We start from the raw sequence: 24,577 nt of genomic DNA, 5'->3' as shown, positions 1-24,577 counted from the left end.
CCTCCAATCAGCATGGAACTGAGAGGGATTTCCAGTTACAATATAATATATTGGGGAAATTTTATATATTCACACTATGAAAAACCCTATCCAATCATACCAGAACCAGCCACCAATAATACAGTCAATCAAAAGGTGAAGAAAAAGCTTCAGGTAAAAAGGGCCAGACCCTGTTGAACGCAAAATAGAGAGGTTCACCTTCAATCATAGGCTGAAAAAACTCCACTGCACATATATATGCATAGAATTCTAACTAGCTTCACTGTTCTATAAACACTATATCATAAACGTTCTTAAAATTACGTTCAACAAAAGTAATGCATAAACAGCACAATGTCAAAATTTTTTACAGGATCACATACACATATAGAATGTTTGTCAAAGCAGTGGTCAGTTTTTGAAAGCACAAAGAAATGTTTCAAGTGGTAATAAGACCTATCCCGAAAATAAGCTCTAGATTGATTTTTAAAGATGCTCCTAATATAAGCCCTACCCCAAAAATAAGCCCTAGTTAAGATCGACCCCAGAAGCCTGAGAGAGGATAAAGCATGGAAGCTCTGGATACATCCCTCTAAGTCCTGACATTAGCAAGCCAGGTGAAGGGGGATGGGAGAAAGACAAAGATCACTTTTCTCTTTACAGAAAAACTGCCCTCACCCCCTGCAACTGACATCTACCTTATGTATCTCTGCAGATGATAGAAACAGTAGATTAACTATGGAAAGATATTTCACCATTAACTGAAGAGCATGCAAAGATGGAGAAATACGCTGTTTTATGAGTTCAATTAGCTACTGTAGAAGTAAAACTAGAGAAAAAGCAACAGGTCCTGAGGCTGTGGGCTAGCTGTGGTTTTACACCAAGGCCCACCCAGCCAGATACCATAAAGAGATAAACAGGCCATGGTCAGAAGACAGAATTCTCAGAAGAAAGAATTCATAAGAAAAATCATCTAATAGAAAGTATCGGAGATGTTTAAAGTTGGGAGGGGGGCTTGTGCTCGGAAATACTAATATGGTGGGGAAACAGGCATTTCGGGGAAAAAGGTAGGTTTTACGGAAAACAGAGTGGACATATAACATGACGTAGGTGAGAATAGCCAATAAATGAATGTAGTTAGGCAGTAATGCATAAGTAAATAACCAATAAGGATGTATCATGTGATGTAAACCAACGTGGTGTTGGCCACTAAGAAATGTATAAAAACCAGGCCTTTAGAAGGGAGAGGTCAGAACAGACATCAGAGGACCTCTAGGCCTAGAGATCACCTTCTGTTACGCTATATACTAAATGATTTATTCCTGTAAGCTGTTATTGATTGGCTAAATAAATATATACTTATTGAAACCGGTATATAGCGTTCGAGGTCTCATTACCGAGGTAGGCCTGGACAGCTGCCTACATCAAGCCCTCCCCCCCCCCCCAAATGTCCCCGACACTCCCTTACTCCATACCTGACACTAGTGCTGCCTGATTCGCCGAAAAAATTGGACTCATTGATTCAGCAACCCCCACCCCAGTGAGACCTGACATACCTCCACTCCAAGGCCTCCTAAAGCAGCAGCTGTGGCAGCACTTTAAACAGGCTGCTTTGCGCCTTCCCTGCCATGTCACTAATAACATCATCTGTGATGCGGCAGAGGGAAGGCCCCGGCGGGGAAGGCCGCGAAGCAGCCCTTTCAGAGCGTTGCTGTTTTTGGAGGCCTCGGAATTATGGTATATCAGTTTCACAATGGGAGGGAGGGATAGAAAGATGCTGCACGAGATGGGTGAGGGGGGAACAATTGGGGTGGGGGAGAGATGATTGTTGTACATGAAAAAAATAAGACATCCCCTGAAAATAAGTCCTAATGCATTTTTTGGACCCAAAATTAATATGACAGTGTTCTCCCCAGAAATTTTTTCCAGCCGGGTGGCATGAAAAAGTAGTTGGGTGGGGCGGGATGGGGAAAATTAACCCCCTCTTTTACTAAGGTGCGCTAACATTTTTAGCACGCGTAAACTCCCGTGCTACGCGGGAAAACTAATGCCAGTTCAATGCTGGCATTAGCGTCTACCGCGCGTGGTAATTCTGCGCGTGCTAAGCACACGCTAAAACTATTTTCGCAACTTAGTAAAAGGAGCCCTAAATGTGTACTATTTTTATTAGTTAACTAGCTGATGCCCCGGCGTTGCACGGGTATCTAATTATAGCAATAACACTGTAAATGGATTCAAATAAAGATACTTTATAGTGGTGAATGAAATTATTTTTTTACAGCTTTATAAAAAGTACAATATTCAAATTATAATGTGAAATATTTGACAAAATGAATACAATACAACTAACACAAAACGTGATGATAAAAAACATTTTTAGTTTCACCTCCAGGAGCAAGAACATATAAATTCTTGGGTGAACCCACCCTTGAGCAAGCAACATAGAGTTGTCCATGGGAAAAACAGGGGGATCTTAAATCCACTCCACAGTATGTAATAGTCTGTCCCTGTGATTTGTTGATTGTGATAGAGAATGCAAGTCTCACTGGAATTTGCAATCTCTTAAACTGAAAAGGAAGATGTGTTGCAAGTTTCGTTCAAATCGGGCAAGCCGTTTTTGCGTTGGCAGCTTTTTACATTTTTTCCATTGACATGAATGGGTGAAATCAAATTTTCTGTTTGTAGCTCCGCCCACGTGTGCAGGTGGGCCGCGAGACCCCCAGAACATATCACTCCAGGTAGTGAGGGATCTGCATACCAAGATTCGTTCAAATCGGGCAAGCCGCTTTTGCGTTGGCAGCTTTTTACATTTTTTCCATTGACATGAATGGGTGAAATCGGATTTTCTGTTTGTAGCTCCGCCCACGTGTGCAGGTGGGCCGCGAGACCACCAGAACATATCACCCCAGGTAGTGAGGGATCTGCATACCAAGTTTCGTTCAAATCGGGCAAGCCATTTTTGCGTTGCCAGCTTTTTACATTTTTTCCATTGACATGAATGGGTGAAATCAAATTTTCTGTTTGTAGCTCCGCCCACGTGTGCAGGTGGGCCGCGAGACCACCAGAACATATCACCCCAGGTAGTGAGGGATCTGCATACCAAGTTTCGTTCAAATCGGGCAAGCCATTTTTGCGTTGGCAGCTTTTTACATTTTTTCCATTGACATGAATGGGTGAAATCAAATTTTCTGTTTGTAGCTCCGCCCACGTGTGCAGGTGGGCCGCGAGACCCCCAGAACATATCACTCCAGGTAGTGAGGGATCTGCATACCAAGATTCGTTCAAATCGGGCAAGCCGCTTTTGCGTTGGCAGCTTTTTACATTTTTTCCATTGACATGAATGGGTGAAATCGGATTTTCTGTTTGTAGCTCCGCCCACGTGTGCAGGTGGGCCGCGAGACCACCAGAACATATCACCCCAGGTAGTGAGGGATCTGCATACCAAGTTTCGTTCAAATCGGGCAAGCCATTTTTGCGTTGCCAGCTTTTTACATTTTTTCCATTGACATGAATGGGTGAAATCTGATTTTCTGTTTGTAGCTCCGCCCACGTGTGCAGGTGGGCCGCGAGACCCCCAGAACATATCACCCCAGGTAGTGAGGGATCTGCATACCAAGTTTCGTTCAAATCGGGCAAGCCGCTTTTGCGTTGGCAGCTTTTTACATTTTTTCCATTGACATGAATGGGTGAAATCTGATTTTCTGTTTGTAGCTCCACCCACGTGTGCAGGTGGGCCGCAAGACCCCCAGAACTTATCACCCCAGGTAGTGAGGGATCTGCATACCAAGTTTCGTTCAAATCGGTCAAGCCGTTTTTGCGTGATCGCGGCACATACACACACACATACATACACACATACCTCCGATTTTATATATATAGATAGATTATTATTATTTTCCAATGCTCAATATGACTTCCCTTTTTAAGGTTTGACACTTGTGCCAGAATATTTTTATTAAATTTAAGAAGCATCCAATGCTAGAAGGGAATAATTAAATATTTGCCCTCTTTCAAATGGTATAGAGGTTTAAAAATGGGAAATACGTTAATGAAATCATTAGGTTCAATCTAGCCATTTATTTCTGCATGAATCTAAACAACTAAAAAAAAATATAAGTATAGCTCATCCAGTCATACAAGAATGGCTCTACAGCAGGAGTGCCCACACTTTTTGGGCTTGCGAGCTTCTTTTAAAATGATCAAGTCAAAATGATCTACCAACAATAAAATTTAAAAAAACACAAAGCACACTGTACGCAGAGAAAATGTTAATTATCATTTATATTCCGCGGGTTTTCAAAGTTGTCAAGGCAGATGACTTTATGCAATGTTACCTCAGGAACAACTATACAAAAATAGACAAATATACCCCCTCACTTTTTACTAAACCACAATAGCGGTTTTTAGCGCAGGGAGATGGCTGAATGCCCTGCGCTGCTCTCAATTCTCATAGGCTCCCTGCGCTAAAAAGCGCTATTGCGGTTTAGTAAAAGGGGGCCATAGTGCAAAATATAGACAGCAAATATAAATTCTCAAAACGGACACATTTTGATCACTAAATTGAAAATAAAATCATTTTTCCTACCTTTTTGTCTGGTGATTTCATGAGTCTCTGGTTGCACTTCCTTCTTCTAACTGTAAATCTAATATTTCTTTCTTTCTGCCACTTCCATTTTCTTTCTCTCTTCCCCCTGACTGCCTGTTTCTCTCTCCCCCTGCCCCCTCTTTATTTCTGCCTTTCTTTCTTTCTCTCTCTCTATCTCTCTCCCCCTGCCTATCTTTCTCTCTCCCCCTGCCCCCCAAGCCATCGCGCCGATTTGTTATGCAATCTTCATGTAGGCATTTCCAGGGATGTGGTTAAGATAGGACAGAGTCAGCATAGCAATGTGCCCATGTATTCTGAAATAAAATTTGAACCTCTGGCAGTCCCAGCAAGGTGCTATTTCAATAATCCAAAGCAGACACGATAACAGCTTGAACTATTATCATACAGAGTTGTTCCAAATAAAAACCTGATAAATCTAATGTGTCATAGTTTTCCAAAGGCCTTCTTCATTAAGAAATTTAAATGAACATACATGGTCAGGTGTGAAGTTAAATATGCACCCAACAATTTAACCTCCTCACACAAAGTGATCACTGAACCAGCAATATTAGGAAAAATTGTGGGGCATATATGGTTTTCACTCCAACCCCCACATTTTAGTTTTTTCAGGATTTAATTTCAAACTTTTTTCACTTATCCAGTGGAGCACTTGTTGGAAAATCTCACCCATCTTTTTATAGATAGGTTCTAAGGAATTTTTACAGGGAAAGAACAAAACAATATCATTAACATAGGAGTAATAAAATACTTCATAATGCTGAACATTTTTCCCAGTGATCAAAGATATTCATTAAATAGGGTTGGCAAGAGAGAGGATCTTTGTTGCACACCACAAAATAAGTGCCAAGAGAGTGATAAATTTCTCTGCCATACTACTTTCATCTCCTGGAGCTTAAAAAATCAGAGCATTGACTGAGAACCTGGACAGCAACTCTCATTAAACTTAATTTGACAAGCAGAATATTATGATTCACCAGATCTGAATGCAGTTGTAAGATCTAGCTACATCACAAAACCAAAATCCTGCTGAAACCTTCCACCCAATGTGTGGCAGTGGCCAAAAATGTAAACAAGATGCTAGGAATTATTAGAAAAGGGATGGTAAATAAGACTAAAGGGAGGATTCTCTAATATTGCCGGTAAAATCTGATGGGTCGCTGTAGCGGCCATAAATCTACAATTCAAAAAAGATGAGCTATTCTCAAAGAACTACACATACAAATGAGGTTCACTGAGGTTTGCGGAGGGTCACCAAATTTACATAAGATCCATCACTGGTGATAGCGATTGACACATGTGCAGAATAGTCCACGGAAAGAGGCATGGGTGGCTAGAAGGGGCGTAGAACTACCAGCAAACGCTAAATCATTGTGTCAACCATAGGCATACCAGCGCTATTGGGTGGAGGGGAAGGGATGAAAGGTGCAATCATTGGCTTCTTTCATTCCTCCTATCCTCCCATGCAATGTTCCAATTGCCTTCTCTCTCATCCCCCCTACAAGGTCTGATCCCCCTTTCAACCTCCCCCCGATATTATCCCCCTCCTAAACCCCACAAAGAGCAGTCCCTGCTTTTGGCCTCCCAAGAACAGAAACCCCCCCAGCCTACTTACGCTCCCTGATGGTCCAACTCCATCAGTAAAATGACCATTAGAAGCTCTAGTGGTGGTCTCATGTTACTACTGTTAGAGATCAGCCTTCCATTTTACACATTTGAGTAGTGTGCTGAGAACCAGGGAAGTCATGGTTCAGATCCTACCACCACTTCTTGTGATCTTGGGTAAGTTAAATTTAATCTTCCATTACCTCAGATACAAACTTCGGGGCAGTTCTATAACTTGGTGCCATAATGGGATGTGCTTAGTGCCAGTTCTATGATTGCTTCAGGGTGCACCTAAGCCATAATACAATATCAGTGCAAAGCTGTGTTGCTGGGCTCACTTAGGACAGGTTAAGAGCTGCTGTATGTTAGCACAACTGATAGTATTGTGTAAGTTGCACATGTCATGTGGCAACACACCCATGATTCACCCTTCGTATGTCTCCTCACAGTTATGAGCTAAAGAACTTTGGTACATACCTTACAGAATAGCGCTTACATGCATAATTGCTGTCTCTGATGCAGGTAAGTGCTATTATTCTATAACGTACTTTTGCCCTTGGTCCAAGTTATGAGTGGGGGATGGAATTCCTCTTGTATGAGGAAAGACTAAAAAGGTTAGGGCTTTTCAGCTTGGAAAAGAGACAGCTGAGTAGAGATATGATTGAAATCTACAAAATCAGGTACAAGTGGATCGATTTTTTACTCCATCAAAAATTACAAAGACCAGGGGACACTCGATGATGTTACAGGGAAATACTTTTAAAAGCAATAGGAGGAAATATTTTTTCACTCAGAGAATAGTTAAGCTCTGGAAAGCTTTGCTAGTGGTAAGAGCGGATAGCAGAGCTAGTTTTTAGAAAGGTTTGGACAATTCCCTGGAGGAAAAGTCCATAGTCTCTTATTGAGACAGACTTGAGGGAAACCACTGCTTGCCCTGGATCACCTGGATTGGCCACCATGAGGACGGGCTATCTGGGGTCAGTAGCATGGAAAGTTGCTACTCCTTGGGTTTAGCCAGGTACTAGTGACCTGGATTGGATGAGCTACTGGGCAAGATGGACCACTGGTCTGACCCAGTAAGGATATTCTTATGTTCTTAAATTGTGACCTTCTGGGGACAGGAAAATATCTACTGTACCTGAATGCAACTCACATTGAACTATCCAGAAATGTGGATTTTTGAAAATAATATTGCTGAAGGAATGCCTCTTTGTGGATGATACCAAAATCTGCAATTGCATAGGAAGGACATGAGTGAAGCTTGAGGAATGATCTAAAATTTGGCAGTTAAGATTTTATTTATTTATTTAGATTTCTATCTCGTCCTCCTGTGAGCTCAGAACGGGTTACATAAGCACATCCACAGTAGATTACAGTAGACACATAAAGTCAGTTATATTAGACATTCACATTACATTACATAGGACAATCATGGTAGCTTATGACATAACAGGTTGCAGAGAGAAGAGGAGATTTAATGCTAAGGAATGTAAGGACATGCATTTGGGTTTCAAAAACCTGAGGGACTTGTACAGTTTAGGAGATGAAGAACTTTTGTGCACGAAAGAGAAGCGGGACTTGGGTGTGATAGTATTTGATAATCTTAAAATGGCCAAACATGTTGAAAAGGCAACAGCAAAAGCTAGAAAGATGCTAGGATGCATAAGGAGAGGAATGGCCAGTAAGAAACAGGAAGTATTGATGCCCCTTTATAAGAGTCTGTTGAGTCTGGAGACTGCACCTTAAAAAATATGGTATTTAAATAGGATGGAGTTGGTCCAGAGGAAGGCTACTAAAATGGTCGGTGGTCTTTGTCATAAGGCATTGGGGGGAAAGACTCAAAGATCTCAATATATACTGTATACTTTGGAGGAAAGGTGGGAGAGAGAAGATTTGATAGAGACGTTTAAATACCTATGTGGCGTAAATGCGCATGAGTCGAGTCTCTTTCATTTGAAAGGAATCTCTGGAATGAGAGGGCATAGGATGAAGTTAAGAGGAGTAGTCTAAGGAAATATTTTTTACAGAAAGAATGGTAGATACATGGAATAGTCTCCCAGTAGAGGTGGTGGAAACAAAGATTATGCCTGAATTCAAGAAAACGTGGAACGGGCACATGGGATATCTTAGGGAGAGTTGATATTGGATGCTGCGGATGGGCCATTTGGCCTTTATCTGCCATCATGTTTCTGTGTGAGATAAATCTTAATTCCTCAGTTTGCTTTAGGCAAGCTGTTCCCACTACTGTCCTCAATGAATATTCATGAGATAGTTCCCACTACTGTCTTCAATGAATATTCATGAGATAGATTTCTATGCATATTCATTATGGTTATTCTGAAAACCCAGTTGGCTGGGGTTCCAGATCACCAGTCTACCACCCTAGCCTTATTTTCTCACCTTGTTTCTATTGCTGGCTACCAGGGCTGCCAAATCCTGAAACACATTTTCCCTGACAGTCATAAGACACACCAGCCTATTATAAGGTGATTTATAAAAAGTCACCAGGATTGAGAGGGCAAAAAGGCCTTTTTATGGTCCACAAAACTTTGTTTTCAGGTATCTTTTCGTATCTGGCAAATCAATTTATTTGATATCACTCTAACCATCCAACACACACTGAATACCTTAAACAGCTATCTTTTCCTTCTCCCACTGTGTGCCACCTTCTCAAAACAAGACATTCAGTTGTGTTCTGTTCAGGTTCCATCGAATGGAACTCATTACCATACTCCCTTCAAAGTGAACCAAATTGCTTATGTATTAAATCAGCATTGAAGACTCACCTATTTACTCAACCTTATGGGAAGGCAGAAGTCTATTTCTTATTTGCTGAATCAGCATCTCACTCTTACTCTTCTATTTTATTACATTATTAAAATTCTTATAGCCCGCAATTACCTTATTCAGATTCTTTGTGGATGATAAAATATGAGAACTTGTGCAAAGACCAAGGAAGTACAGGATAAATATCAATAATAAACTAAAGCCTAAAATCTCAGGGGAAAGATTATATTTTTCTGGATCCTAAACATTAGAGGTTTGATTCTAGCTCAGGAGTTGGTAAGAATTACCTTCTGGACAAGTCAGAGAAAATAGGTAAACATTGGTGGTAAACACTGGTGGTATTTTGGCCCTCTTTTACAAAGCCAATTACCGCAGCAGTCCGTGGTAATCACACCAAAGCCAATTGGGTGTGGCTTTGTAAAATGAAGGAGGGGAGGGGAGGCGTTGTTTTAATTCAGGGTTTACTCATAGTTTAATGAAGTTATCTTATAGTTTCTTTGAGATATATTTACATTGTGGTTGAATGTTCTCTCCTCCCAATATCTTTAATAATCTTTCTGACTAGAGGATAATCTGAATATATTTCTAATATACATCTAAAACCAGCTTTGATTATCAGTACTTGGACAATCAGGCTTTTTGATCATCCAAGTACCTATTTAGGCCACTTTTTTGACGTATCCAGACCATTCACGCCTCCAACTTTCCCTGATTTATTTTTTTTCTAAAGTATGTGCATAAATTTTCACCTCCTCCATGATCTTCCCAAACTCTGCCCCAGAATACGCCAACACCAAAAATGCGTTAAGTATATGCAACCTTGCCATTGTTCGATAGGACATATAAGTCTGAGGTTGGATGTTTTGGGCAAGATGTCCACAACCCAGGAGAAAGAAATGTCCATTTTCAAAGCTGAAAATGACCTAGATAATAAGTTTTGGTCCTTAGAATGTCTATCTTTTTTGGCCATTTTCAAAAATAAAAACATCCCCATGAAAAATGCATCGTGGCAGAGAAATCGCCATCAGCTGAGCCAGTTCTGGAGATTCCTGATGGCTCAGCTGATGGCGATTCCTCTGCCGTAATCAGCTGATGCAAGTCCTCAATATGCTGTTTTTTCCCCCCATCTCTGGGTGGTGGTGGGGGGGGGTCAGTAACCACTGGGGGAGTAAGGAGGGATTATGCCTTAATCCCTCCAGTGGTCATCTGGTCAGTTTAGGCTGCTTTGGGGCACTTAGATGCCTCTAGGAAAGCTTTGATTATTGCTGCAGTATGTCCAGGTTTAAACCCACCTGATTCCCGCCCATAACACACCCCTTTGAGCTGTGGACACACAACAGCTTAGAAGTGCTGCTGCATGTTCAGAAAGTTGGTTTTGATTATTGGCATGTGGACTTTCCTGCTATTTGAATGTGCAAGTGCTGACTTAGGCTGGTTTTTGTGCATGTCAAAGTTTTAATTATGAGCCTCATAGTGTGCAAAGGCAAAGGGGTATACACATGGCTGGAACATGAGCAGACATGGGTGGGGGATCCCACTTATCCATGTTATTTACAGAATACTGCAAGTTACATTCATCTCTGCTGCATTGGGGAGGCCCACTGTTACGCCAAGTCAATGGCTGGTGTAACTGTGGACATGTAAATGTCTGGCACACCGACACTGGGTTATGCGATTATTCTATTACTAGTATTTTAGCCCATTACATTAATGGGTGCTAGAAGTCTGGTCGGCTCTCGTAGTCCCTTGCTGCCGCCCACCCCCCTTTCCTTTCTGCGGTCCCGACTCCAAACCTGCTGACTCCAGCAGCGTCTGCAGCACTGTACACATGCTGCTTCGGGACCTTCTACTCTGGAGGAGAGGAGGAACAGGGGAGATATGATACAGACATTTAAATATTTGAAAGGTATTAATATAGAACCAAATCTTTTCTAGAGAAGGAAAAATGGTAAAACTAGAGGGCATAAACTGAGGTTGCAGGTTGCAAGTCTTTAGGAGTAATGTTAGGAAATTATTTTTCATAGAGAGGGTTGTGGCTGCCTAGAATGCCCTCCCAAGGGAGGTGATGGAGAGGAAAACTGTGGCAGAATTATTAAAAGTGTAGAATGAATACATAGGATCTCTAAGCTGAATGGGAGTCCTCTAACTGAACTGCTGCCAGTGGGGTTGGGGGTGATTCATATTTATGTTTTCAATCTGCTAGAGCAGTGTCTTGCAAACTTTGTCAAGCTACGGCACACTAAACATGGTGGCTCAAGGCATCTGGAAGTGCACGGATGTCCATGCGATGATGTCTGTGCATGTGCGAAGGTCCTACAGACTGAGCTGCCAGTTGGGGGTGGTGGAAGGGAAGATGCACAGAGAGGAGAGGCACTGGCACTGGCTGACTGCCTACAGGATGTGCCTTTTGCCCCCAGGAGACATGTCCTGTAGGCAGTCAGCTAGTGTCGGTGCCTCTCCTCCTCCTCCCTGGTGTCTCGCGGCATACCTGAAATCTCAGGAAGCACACTAGTGCTAGAGACAAGCAGATTCTCTGGAATCTTGCAGAGCTTGCCTGTTCTTCCCTACCGAAAATGAGATACATTTGAAACAGCATCCCCCAGTGACAAGACTGTATGTGGAGGACTCCTGCTCAACTTAGAACAGTGGCTGTAACATCATTGAGATATGTCGGATAATCCAGAGCATCAGATAAGCAAAACTCTATTGTAGGTGTTTTAAAGATTTTTTTTTAGGTGCCCTATTAAGAAATTATTCCCTTTAGAGGTATATTTTAAAAGTCATGTTAGCTCATATATGGTAATACGAATATATACACACAAAATGGCTTTTATAAAATTAGCAGAGCAAAAGGAATATTGTGAGCCCAGATGGGAATGAAAAGGCATTTGAGACTCCACTTTTTCATTCCTATCTGGACCCACTGCTCTGTTTTCCTTGCCATGTTCCTTATGTTTTTCTAAAATTAGGTCAGGTATAACAGTACATACAATTACATGAACATAAGTACTTTTATAGGCGTTGCCGGGAGCCCAGCCTGGGTGAGACGCAGGCAGAGTTGGGAAGTAGGCTTGTGGATTATAAAATACGAAAATCAGCATGCGCACTTGTGCACTCTACTGTCAGTATAGACATTTGCACTTGCATTCAAGCAGGCGCAATGGAGGTGCTTATGGTTGATGGATTTTCACTAGTATTTTATAAAGGCATGCAGGTGCTTATATATCTTTATAAAATAGACACTTCCCTGATGACTTCATCTAGGTCCTATGTTATAAAACCACCCTATTAAGGGTTACTTTTATGAGGAGGAGCATGGCTATTGAGAGCAAGTACACACGTAATTACAAGCATCTAGTCATTTATGACAATTATCTGGCTATGCTCTGTTTTATTAGTGCATATTTTGCTGGTGGATATTTGTATGGTTGGAGCTTGGGCAGAGTGTGGACAGGATTCACATTTATGCACATAATTTACATACATATCTTTCCTATGTAGGTATGAATATTTACCCCTGCTGTATTACTGGCATTAGTGCCTGCTTATAAGAATATAAAAACAGTCATACTGGGTCAAGCCGATGGCCAATCTAGCCCAGTATTCTGCTTTCAACGGAGGTCAATCCAGGTCACACATATCTGGCAGCAGTAGTGTAGCCAAAGGAAGGGGGGAGAGTTTGGGGGGGACTCCTCCCAATTTGTATTTGGGGCCCTGGGTTGGCAGAGTTCCCCATGCCTCACCAGTGGAAGTGCTCCTCCACTCATATCCACCACTGCCATAGCACTGGGTCTTCCCTCTCCTGGACATGCTCAGTTTTTGTGCAACTGAACATGTGCAGGGACTGGGGCACAGAGGTTTCTTCAGGTGGCAGTGGTCAAAGGTGGGAGGAACACTTCTGCTGGTAGAGTTCAGGACCCTTACTAGCTCAGGTATGTGGGAGTAGTGGGTGGATAAAGCGCAGTGGAAGGGTGAGGTAGAGTTATGTTCCCTCCCCCCACACACACCTGGTTTGCCAAAAGATTTGCACAAGTTCCTGGAGGAAAACCCTGGGATTATTAGCATGGAATCTTGCTACTTTTTAAGTGCTGAATATCACATTTAACCAGATAACATTTTATCTGGCTGCTATGCCTGGATATTCGGTGCTGGTGCCTGGACAGGAATAAAGTCAGTGATGGTCATCAAAATGCTGACCACTGAATATTGGGCCCTTAATGATTTGTTCTTCTTTCTGTCTTGTGTCTGTAGTGTCCAGCTTTCTTATTTGTAATTGACCACTGAAAAAACGACTGTGGCAAGTCTGATCTTCATTTGGAGTGTTATTTCCTTGCCTTTGAATATTTTGTCTACGGAAACAAACCAGAAAGAATATTGACTCATTTGAGCTATGGTGTTGGAGAAGGATTTTATGTGTGACATGGGCCGCCAGAAGAACAAACAAATTCATTCTGGAAGAGATAAAGCCGGCTATGCCACTCAAAGCCCAAATGATGACGTTATGACTGTTTTATTTTGGTTATACTGTCAGAAGAGAAAGATAATTGAAGAAGGATATCATATTTGGGAAGATCGAAGGAACCAGGTGAAGAGGGCAACCTGCAATCAGATGGCTGGAAACACTGAAAACAACCATGGGGATGACGCCGGAGGACCTTACCAGAGTAGCACAAAACCAATTTCTTTTTAGATCTGTAATTTATCAAGCCGCTAGGACTTGAACACGAGCTGATAGCACTAATTAACTAGTACCTGAATAAACTCATGTAAACCATTTTGAGCTCTCCTGGGAGAATGGTACAGAAAACTGAATAAATAAATAATTATTTGTTAGTTTTAATGGCACATATTAGCTACTATATAAAATTTAACAAAAACTCTACCAATACCATACAATTGGTTTTCTGTTATTATTTTGTCTCCTGTAGTGTTTCCTTTCCCTAGAGTAAAATATGTATGCCACGCTGTTTGCAAAACCTCTAACTCACCCTGTAAATCTGATACAGTACTGCAATGCCAGTAATTAGAACCACTCAGCATTATTAAAAACTAAAATATTTCAGTCATATGCCCTTGCTAATGTAATTAACCCCCCCCCTTTTTTTTTTTTTTTACAAAAGCATAGTGCAGTTTTTAGCATCGGACGTGGTGGAAACAGCTCCTACACTCATAGGAATTCTATGAGCGTTGGAGCGGTTACCGCCACTAAAAACCGTGCCGTGCTTTGTAAAAGGGGGGGGGGGTGTTAAACCCTCTGGGGCCCTTTTATTAAGTTGCACTATGAAATGGGCTTAGTGTGCCCTTAGGTGGGCCTTTCCCACATGCTAAGCCCATTTATAGTGTGGCAGTGTAAAAGGACATTGTATTTTTCAATTTGTTTTATTTCTGGCCTTTCGCTAATGCTGGACTAGTGGAACCGATGATCTGGATGAAGGTGCTTTATTAAATGTTCATGCAGATTCCAATTTCTCAAATCACATGAATATGATATAAATGGTACAATCCAACCAGGAAACTCGATGCAACTAACCATGGAACCCAACACGTCCTGTGTTTCAGCTAAAACGAAGCCTTCCTCAGGGGCCCTTAATAGGAGTACCAATGACAAATTTCATGTTATTGACTTGCTAACTGGATGGTGTGATGGTAATGTAGCACGTCAATGCCTATTCTCTACCATCGACGTGCCCTTCCCCCCCAAAAAAAAACTTTCCATGAGCTTAGCAAGCGCAGATGACAAAACCAACATGGAATGCTTTAGCGCATCCCTTGTTAGGTTATGTTTGCCATGTTAAGCACATGTTAGTGCTTAATGCAGCGTAATAAAAGGACCCCTGCAACCTAGGTTGTATGATCAGACATGTGCAATTCCCCAATTCTAAGTTAACACAACAGAATTTGCAAAGAGAAACAAATGGAACTAATTTACAAAAAAGTACCTAGAATAAGAATTAGCAATCACCATATATTTCATGCATCATCCCCTTAGCAAGAGCTCAATTACATTTGGACTCTACATTAACATGTTATCAGTCCTAATATATGCATAATATCTGTACAATACATCTCTATGTATATTGCCTGTCTGGAGTTTTGTAATCTGCTGTATGAAAGGCTCTGTTAAGTGATGGTTAGTCGTTGCACCCAACTTCCCATTCATTAGAAATTCCTGTCAATGCATTTGTCTTTTTTCTTTACCTTTCTCTTTATACCACTTGCAGGCTCCAATCAAAGAAGTTCTCGCTGAATAGTAAATACAACATGGATTATGCAGTTTGAAAGAATATTTTGTGTACACTTAGGGTTCAGGCATTCAAAGATCATAATGGCTAGCACAACCAGCAGAGTAGCACAGCGCATGCCAGTTTATTTAGTACATGCATGTCAGTTATCTGTACCAGAGAAGGAAGGGTAGATTATTTGACGGCATGTTATATTTTCCCACCCTTCCTTCCCTGGCTCTCCAATCTACATAGCCTCTGGGTGTTGACATCACAGCACTAGGATATCAGCACATTATGACATCATTCTGCTCTGGACTCATCCATTCCTCTCCTGCTACTTGATTGAATCCATATTTGGAGTTGGTTTGCCCCCTAATTTTTGTAGATATGACAGTGATATCTCTCATTTAAAAAAGGCACAGTACAAATCAAACACAGTGTTAGCTGCAAATCTTAAACTGTTCTGTTCCATTTTCCATTCTTGGGGGGGAGAGAGGGGGCAGAAAAATGTCTGCTTCCTCTACAATATCCCATAATAATTATGGTAGCTCTCTGACCTCCTCCAAAAGCCACTTATCCCTGACGAAACTGATGAACTTTTGCGGGGGTGGGGGTGGGGGTGGGGGTGGGGCATGGGCAGACTTTGTCAAGACTTACAGCTTATAGACCAGTTTTTAAATAGGGCCGATTGATTACTTAACGCAATAAAAGTAATGTAATCATCCTTTTGAAACAAAATTATTAGGCTTGTTACACTTAAGACTAATATAAAAGATTCCCAACAAAAGGAAATCTGTTAAATGCAAATCTCAAATTAGTGTAACCTGTAGACCTTTATTTAAGGATTTTAACAATACAACCAATGATGGATGATGATATGGTTGGATGATAGATTTAAAAGTTTTTTTTTTGGCTTTTTTTTTTTTTTTACAGTTGGACATACTATGGGCTCTTTTTACTAAGCTGCGCTAGCGGTTTTAGCATGCGCTTAGCGCTCGCTACTTTGCCACGCGCACTACACGCTAATGCCTCCATAGAGCTGGCGTTAGTATTTTTGTGTAGCGCAGGGTTAGGGCACGCTAATCTTTAGCGTGCGCTAAAAATGCTAGCGCAGCTTAGTAAAAGGAGCTCTATGTGTTTTCTTTTTCTCATTTGTATGACACGGGGACAAATTTGTGCCCGTCTCCGCAGGAACTCAATTTCCCCGCCCCATCCCCATTAGTTATGTCGCTGTCCCTGCCCCATTCCTGCAAGCTCTGCCTTAACCACAAAAGCCTCGAACACTTATGATTTTAATGTGTTTGAGGCTTGTGCAGATGAGGATGGGGCTTGCAGGAATGAGGCAGGGACAGGAAAAGAACTCGCGGGGACGGGAAAATGAGATCCTGCGGGGACGGGGAAAAATTTGGCCCCGTGTCATTCTCTACTATATGCTTGACTTTGCTTCAGTGCTTTTCTATTCCATATTTATGCACGCGTTTTTGGTCATATTGTAAATCGGCGTGATTGCTGGTTGCCAGGTGGTATATAAAGTTTCAACAAACTCAAACCATATTTTTAAACTCTATGTCTAGGTGAACAGGATTAGGATTATTTTAGCTAGGCTTGAGGGCAGGTAGGAATGGGTAGCTTTTGAGCTTGAGGAAAAACCCTGTTCTTATTTCAACAACCACTTTTTCCATTTATTTTTGACTACCAGCACAAGCACTCTCTTCTCCAAACAGTGGGGAAATAAGGACTTCACGAATGCCACTTCACTAAGTCGCCAGCAGAGGGTACAATGTAGCAGCAATTTATCTTGCAGTGATTCCCAACCCTGTCCTGGAGGAACACCAGGCCAATCGGGTTTTCAGGCTAGCCCTAATGAATATGCATGAGAGAGATTTGCATATGATGGAAGTGATAGGCATGCAAATTTGCTTCATGCATATTCATTAGGGCTAGCCTGAAAACCCAATTGGCCTGGTGTTCCTCCAGGACAGGGTTGGGAACCACTGACCCTACAGTACATCGTTATTTTTGGATATTCAGTTATCCCTTGAGTTAAAATTGAATTATGCTCAGAACCAAAGGTGAAAATCAACTACAAAGGATCTTAGGGAAAAGTTGTAGCACTCACTACCAAAATATGATATAAAAGAGCAGTCACTTAATCCTCCACTGCCCCAGCTTCAATTTGATAGATTGTGAGCCCACCGGGACAGATAGGGAAAATGCTTGAAGTACCTGTATGTAAACCGCTTTGAGTGTGGTTGTAAAACTACAAAAAGGCGGTATACAAGTCTCACTCCCTTTCCCTTTTTGTTTAATAAGTACAATAATTTGGGAAATAAATTGTTTTGAAACTGCAACATTAACTGCCAATGTTAAATCCCAAGTCATGTGCAAGTTTATAAACAACTATTCTATTCTCAACCAAAAACTGGTGGTCAGAGGTTTTGCCAGTAGCTATATTTTGAATCAATTGAATTCTTTGAGCTAGTACAGGGGTAGGCCATTCCGGTCCTCGAGAGCCGGAGCCAGGTCAGGTTTTCAGGATATCCACAATGAATATGTATGAGATGGATTTGCATGCACTGCCTCCTTGACATGCAAATCTATCTCATGCATATTTATTGTGGATATCCTGAAAACCTGACCTGGCTCCGGCTCTCGAGGACCGGAATTGCCTACCCCTGAGCTAGTAAATGCCACGTTGATTTTACATCCAATGCCTGCTGTTATCTGCTAACGCAATCCAGCTATTCCAGGTTCAGATTTCTTTAAAATGATCTGAACTTGCCTAACTAGAACAACACAGCTAATCTATTAGTGGTAAGTTTCAAGTTTTATTAAAATTTTGATGTATTGTAATATCATTAATTCAAAGTGATTTACAATTTAAAACAGGGTCTTAATTATTAACTAAAACCAACACAGACGGACAGGATGTACCAATACATAGGGGAAGTAGGGAGAACTGCAATAAGTATAGTAAAGGATACATACAAGGAAAATACAAAAACGGAGGGTAAGAAATTTTAAAAGTATTGATAAAAGTATAATAGAAAGTTAAGAACTTTTTTTTTTTATATTCAATTTCTCAGAGCCTAAGATAGAGGACAAGTGAGTTTAAGCAATGAATGGGATCAATAGAGACTCCCATAATTAGGTCTCAAAAGCATCCTTGTACAACCAGCATTTTAACAGCTCCTTGGGGCATAGGTTTTATTTTGTGGGGTTTTGTTGTACGGCTCAGACTAATCAGAGAGAACAAATAACTTTAACCCCCTCACTTTGTGAAGCTGTCTGGAGGAGTCTGACCCTGTATCACTGTACTGGAAATGCAGTGCCCAATTTTATTTTATTTTTTTAAAGTCAGCTTTACAGAATCTAGGTCTGCGATGGATGTGTAAGAGCTAGTAATGAATGCGAGCCTCAAACTTGTAAAGTTGTTTTTGGTTTGGTTTTTTAAAAAATAATGTTTAATGACGCCATTATTTTCTGACACACATTGCTCGTCTTTCCATTTTGAGGATTTTCTTCACTAAGGGCTGCTTTTACTATGGTGCGCTAAACGCTAACGCCTCCATAGAGCTTGCATTGGTATTTTTCATTTAGCGCACGCTAAAAACACCAGCGCACCTTAGTAAAAGGAGCCCTGAGGGAAAGCTATTAAAAATAGACGCATCATTTCAACAATCTTCTACCAAACGTTAACATTCAAGGAAGAAGCAATTAAGAATCACGGGGGAATGATAAAACCGTTGTCGCCCATAGAGCATAAATGGTTCAGCAGCTTATTCATGCTTTGGGGGATGAATGTGGTGGTAATGAAACCTCCAAATTAATGCACCCTTCACTCTTTAAGCTTCCCATATTAGGTGAGACGTCTGTCCCAAGGGTCCTTTGATTGGCATTTAAGAGCCATCAGAGCACAGCAGTGGAGAAAGAGTGAATGTTCCTTTTCTAGAGAGACGGATTATTCCTCCCCCTCCCCCCCCCAATTGACATGGAAGGCATTCATAAAACTCGGTTCACTATTACTGCCTGAGGATTATTCGCCATTCAGGCGCACAAAGACCACAAAACAGGCACACATATCAACTCAAAGCCAAAGTCAAGGCAAACTGTGAGATGCTTCGGGAGGGTAGGGGGTTCAAACAGAAGCAGTTCGCACACTCTTCACTGCAAAAAGATGCTATAGTCACTGAAATCCAGCAGCAAATTCAATATAGACTCAACTTCATAACCTCACTTTAAGGGAGCAGCAGCAGGAAAACGTGGATGGTCTCTTTTAGCAAAACTGAGGGGATCGATAAAAGTATGTATCAAAAATTGACAACCAGGAAACCTGGGTTGCATGATCAGATATGTGCAATTCCCAAATTCTAAGAGTTAACACCACAGAATTTGCAAAGAGAAACCAATGGAGCTAATTTACAATCACCATATATTTCATGCATCGTCCCCCTTAGCAAGAGATCAAATAAACTAGGGATTAAGATGCTGATGCTGCTTCCTGTGCTGTTATGAAACTAACTCATCAGGGACTCCACATTTACAGGGAAAAAAAAAAAAAGGCAAAGAGGCATTATCCCTTAGAAAATTCTAAAAATAATTTTTGTAAAAAATCATGAAAAGCCAGTGCAAAATCTCTCCAGATACCTGGAGTTTTTGGCTAGATTCGATTGTAAGCTCTTCCGAGCAGGGACCCTCTCTTGCGTGTTTAATCTATAGCGCTGGGTAGCGCTATAGAATTAAGAAATAAGATTCCCTGGCTTTGTGTGTGGTGGCTTCCCAGGAAATCTCTCATTAAATTGTACGAAAACGAAGCTGACGAGAGTCCCTGATAAGCTCTTCCCTGCTTTCAGTGACTATACCCCAGCGTATCCATTTACCTTGATGCTGGAGAGGTCGATGGTGGGTTCTTTGGGCTTGGGTGGTTCTGGGGCTGGGGCTGGCGCAGGGGCAGGGGCGGCGGCGGCGGGGGCTGCAGCGGCTGGTTTTTTAACATCCTTCTTCGGTGCCATCTCGTTCAAAGGCGAGGTTCTGGTGTTTTGATCACAAACGGAAAGGATCCAGAAAAAAAAAAGAGAGAAGCGCACAAGCCCTTGGACGCGGTTCCCGAAAGAAGGAGTAGCCTTAGTGACCTACAGCCCGTTGCCCTGAAGGGGGACCCAATGTGTTAAACGCTATAAGGGCATTTATATACTGTACAGAATTTCACTCGGTGGCTAATACCATCTTGCCACATGGAGCTGGATTGGACGGTTCTCTAGACAAGGGGGGGTGTCATTCATAGCCAGACTATAAATGGAGAATGACGGGGGCCAGAGTTTCATCAAACCAAGGAACTTTTTTTTTTTTTTTTTAAACCTTGCCTTTTTATAAGTCAAAGGAGAAACAAGGGTGACAGCGCCTGAGACGTCTTGTTGACATTTGTAACCCCGAAGAAGGGCTTTTTTCCTGCCAGAATGCCACTTTGGCTGAACGCATAAATCATTCCCCCCCCCCCCTGCTGGCTACCTTCTTAAAAGATTGAGTTTCACCGTGGAATTTTGGGCTTTAAGGGGCTGGGGAACATCAGCCCTCCCTCCCTTCCTTTGGGAGAACGTGTTGATCTAGCAAAGACTTGGGAGAGTTTAAAAATAAAAGCAGACGTATATGGCAAGCCTCCTTGTCTTCTAAAGAAAATAGGCTCTGTGCATAAGAGACAACTCTGTGGATGCTTTGAGCCCCGCCCCCTCCCATATTGAGCAAACTCCTTGGCTATGTCTAATGAGGTCATTTCCGTCGGGTTTAGCGCCTCCTAATAATTTTGGAAAGGTTGACTCCTATGGCTTCGTGTTCTCCGAGATTTGTTCACCTACAGCCCTGACCCTTTCTTTTTGCATGAATTAAAAAAAAAAGTTATAAATGCCTTTTCTTGATGACAATGCACTTGCAAAAAAATTTGATTTCTTCCGTTTACGAATCCAGACTGGGTATCAGTCTAACATTCAAATATCCGAATTTCATTCTCTCAGGGGGTCTTTAAAGCATATTCTGTATGTTTAATGTGTTGTGGAAGAGGCTAATTCCCATCCCGTTTAAGAAATAAAAAACATTTGGAGTAACCATGGTTCCCAGCAGAACAGTCGGGGTTCAGAGTAGGAAGAAGTGTTGTAGCAATCCAAAACGAGGTTTTCGTTTCATTTGTCATTGGTATAACATTCTGCTGCTCATATAGTCTTCAGACTCTGGAATGCTTTCTACAAATAAGAGCAAAGCAATCATTGGAAGCATAACTTATGCACTTGTAAATTCCATTAGAGTTACATAAATAGAAAACATCCAAAGCTCTCCCCCCTTGAGTCCTTCCCCTTCTGTCCACTCTCTCCTTGACACTTCTGCTTATGGCACACTTTGCAAAGAAAGATTTTTGCCATAGTCAGGAATGTCTTGTTTGGAAAAGTGAATTCTTTACAACATAAAATAATTCAGTAAACCCTTTTGTGTGTAAGTTTTCTTGCTTCAGGAAAACTGAGCTCGAGAGGTGGTCTTGATGGGCGACTGTAACAGTGGGCTGGAGGGCCCAAGTTGGTCGTCGGTCGAGATCTTTCTAGAAAGGTCTTTGAGGGGAGGATTGGTAGACTTGTGGCACAGACATTATTGTGAGGGCTGAAAGAGGCGGGTAGTCCAGGTTGAGGAGAGGGAAGCCGTAGGAAAGCATGGCTTCCCACCTGGCAAACTTTGATTGGACAAAGGGTTGGGAGGGGTATAAAGGTTGTTGCTTCTGAGGCACTAGACTAGGGTTACCATATGGCTCCAGAAAAAGGAAGACGGATTGAGACATCCAGGTTTTTCTTCTTCTGAAAGCAATGGAAGTAAGGAGGACAGATAGACATCTGGGCTTTACTTCTATTGAAACTAATGGAAGTAAAACCCGGATGTCTCAATCTCCTTTTTCTGGAGCCATATGGTAACCTTACACAGGACCTTTCCCTGTTCCTCAGATGGCTTTGAAGAGTGTTGCTGTGGCTCACTGACTTCTGCTTGGGTTCTTCCAGATGCTGAGACTCTACCAGATTAGGTGGGTTCAGCGGCAGCTCCTTTCCTGTCTGTGCCTGGAACTGAATCAGCTCAGCTGTGGCTAGTTCAGACCTCCATTGGATCTGGTTTCAGTGCTCCCCCTCCCCCAATCTTGTAGTGCAAGGGAGCTGGAAGAATAATCCTTCAGGATGGGAGAGGGAGGGCCTGGTCTAACCCAGCCCGTCTTGCCCTGGCTTGGCGTGGCATGGTGTATGTTCCACTCTTGTAATGGACTGGTTTTTGGGCCCTTCAAGGCTGGGTGTGGATAAAAACCAAAACAAAACAGAAAGGGAATGTAGGAACGGTGATAGCGGCTCTCGCAGTGTGCCTTAGGGGCCTAGTTATTTCTGTAGGGTGCTGGTTGAGTGGAAGGCAACAGAGGGTAGTGATCAATGGAGATCGCTCTGAGGAAAGGGATGTTACCAGTGGTGTGCCTCAAGGTTCTGTGTTTGGGCCTTTTCTTTTTAACATTTTTATAAATGATATTGCTGAAGGGCTATCAAGTAAGATTTGCCTCTTTGTGGATGATACCAAAATCTGCAATAGAGTAGACAACCAGGATAGTGTGAATAACATGAAGAAAGATCTGGCGAAGCTTGAAGAATGGTCTGAAATTTGGCAGCTAAAATTTAATGCAAAAGGTCATACATTTGGGCTGCAAAAACCTGAGGGAACGGTACAGTTTAGGGGGTAAAGAACTTATGTGCATGACAGAAGAGCGGGACTTGGGTGTGATTGTATGTGATGATCTTAAGGTGGCCGAACAGGTTGAAAAGGTGACGGCAAAAGCTAGAAGGATGCTAGGTTGCATAGGGGGAGGTATGGTGGCCAGTAGCAAAAGGAAGTATGTATAAGACTTTGGTGATCCCCGGTTCTATTCTATTTTGACTGGTGACCCCACTGATGCTCTTATGAGTACCATCGCAGGCATAGTCGATACTGCCTACACTGAGGGTCAGATTACAAAGGCTGAGTCTAAGTATTTAAAAGTTCCTTCCCCTCGAAGACCAATTTTTTACACTGTATCCAAAATACATAAAGGTATACAACCTCCTCTCGGACGGCCCATTATGTCCTTGGAGCCCCTATCTAAATGTATTGATTGGTTTCTTAAACGTCTAGTTGGCAAAGCCAGTCGTTTGTAAAAGATACTACACATTTTTTGTCCATCATTCAACAGTTCTCTGACATTGAGAATTCTCATATACTAATAACTTTGGACCTAGAATCCCTGTATTCCAATATACCACAAGGGACAGCCTTGGAACTCATTTCTAGAATTTTTATGCAGGAAATCCACCATGACCGGATTAGAGCCAATTTTTTCATCCAGCTGACTCAGTTAGTTCTGAATCACAATTACTTTAAATTTGACAAAGATTTTTTCTTCAGATGCAGATGCAGGGTGTCGCCATGCACACTGCTGCTGCTCTAAGCATTGCAAACCTATAGGTCTCCTATTTTGATGAACAGTATTTGTACCCGTTCCCTTGGTATATTTATATCAAGGTTTGGCTCAGATTCATCGACGACGTGTTTTGCATTTGGACTGGCCCTCGATAACTTTATTCCCATTCTTTTTGGAATGGTTGAACTATCAAGATTCTAACTTAAGATTTACAATGGCTATCGATTCGAATCAAGTATCTTTTTTTAGACGTTCTAGTTCAGAAAGAGGGTTCTATATTAATCACTACAGTATACAGGAAACCCTTGGAAGTCAGCTATACTAGTTGTCATCCTACACAACTAAAGCAATCGTTGCCCATCAGCCAGTTTCTGAGGATCCGAAGATTGTGTTCTTCCACTGACGAATTTAAAGTTCAAGTTCGCATATTGCATAATCGTTTCAGAGAGCGGGGTTATCCCCAATGGGTTCTACAACGTGCTTATAGAAGGGCTCTATATACTAATAGAGATCTACTGTTACAACACTCTAATTCTTCTGATATTATAACCATCTGTATGTTGACATTTTCAGACCAGGCAGCAAATATAGCTCGCAGCATCAGATGCCATTGGCACATGTTACAACTGCACCCTATATTTTAGGATTCCCCGTGTATAGCATACTCTCGAACCAAGAATGTGGCTGATCATGTTGCTCATTCTAAATTTTCATCGGACCTCAGAAGCTTGATCTATAAGGGCAGTCACAGTAGGTGTAGTGCCACATGTGACATTTGCAAGACCACCGTTGAATGCAAAGAATGGGTGCACCCCTGCACTCACAAAGTGTATCCCCTCAAGTTCAACACACATTGTAAGTCTACATGGGTTATCTACATTATTTGTTGCCCGTGTCAATTGTACGTGGGACGCACTC

The 24,577-nt window shown here is 41.9% G+C and overlaps 1 protein-coding gene across 1 annotated transcript in view; it reads right to left on the bottom strand.

Annotated features, from left to right (window-relative positions):
- The window catches only part of MYL1 (myosin light chain 1), a 45,995-nt gene extending 25,630 nt beyond the window's left edge, over positions 1–20,365 (bottom strand). Inside the window, exon 1 of the mRNA XM_033946902.1 lies at positions 20,079–20,365. Within this exon, the coding sequence (XP_033802793.1) occupies positions 20,079–20,210 (132 nt within the window). The 5' untranslated portion in view covers positions 20,211–20,365. The remainder of the gene's footprint in view (positions 1–20,078) is intronic.
- Positions 20,366–24,577: the final 4,212 nt, after the last annotated feature.

The sequence above is a fragment of the Geotrypetes seraphini genome, chromosome 5 (genome assembly GCF_902459505.1).
Source record: "Geotrypetes seraphini chromosome 5, aGeoSer1.1, whole genome shotgun sequence".
Taxonomy (NCBI): domain Eukaryota; kingdom Metazoa; phylum Chordata; class Amphibia; order Gymnophiona; family Dermophiidae; genus Geotrypetes; species Geotrypetes seraphini.
This window is presented reverse-complemented; position numbering and strand designations above follow the sequence as displayed.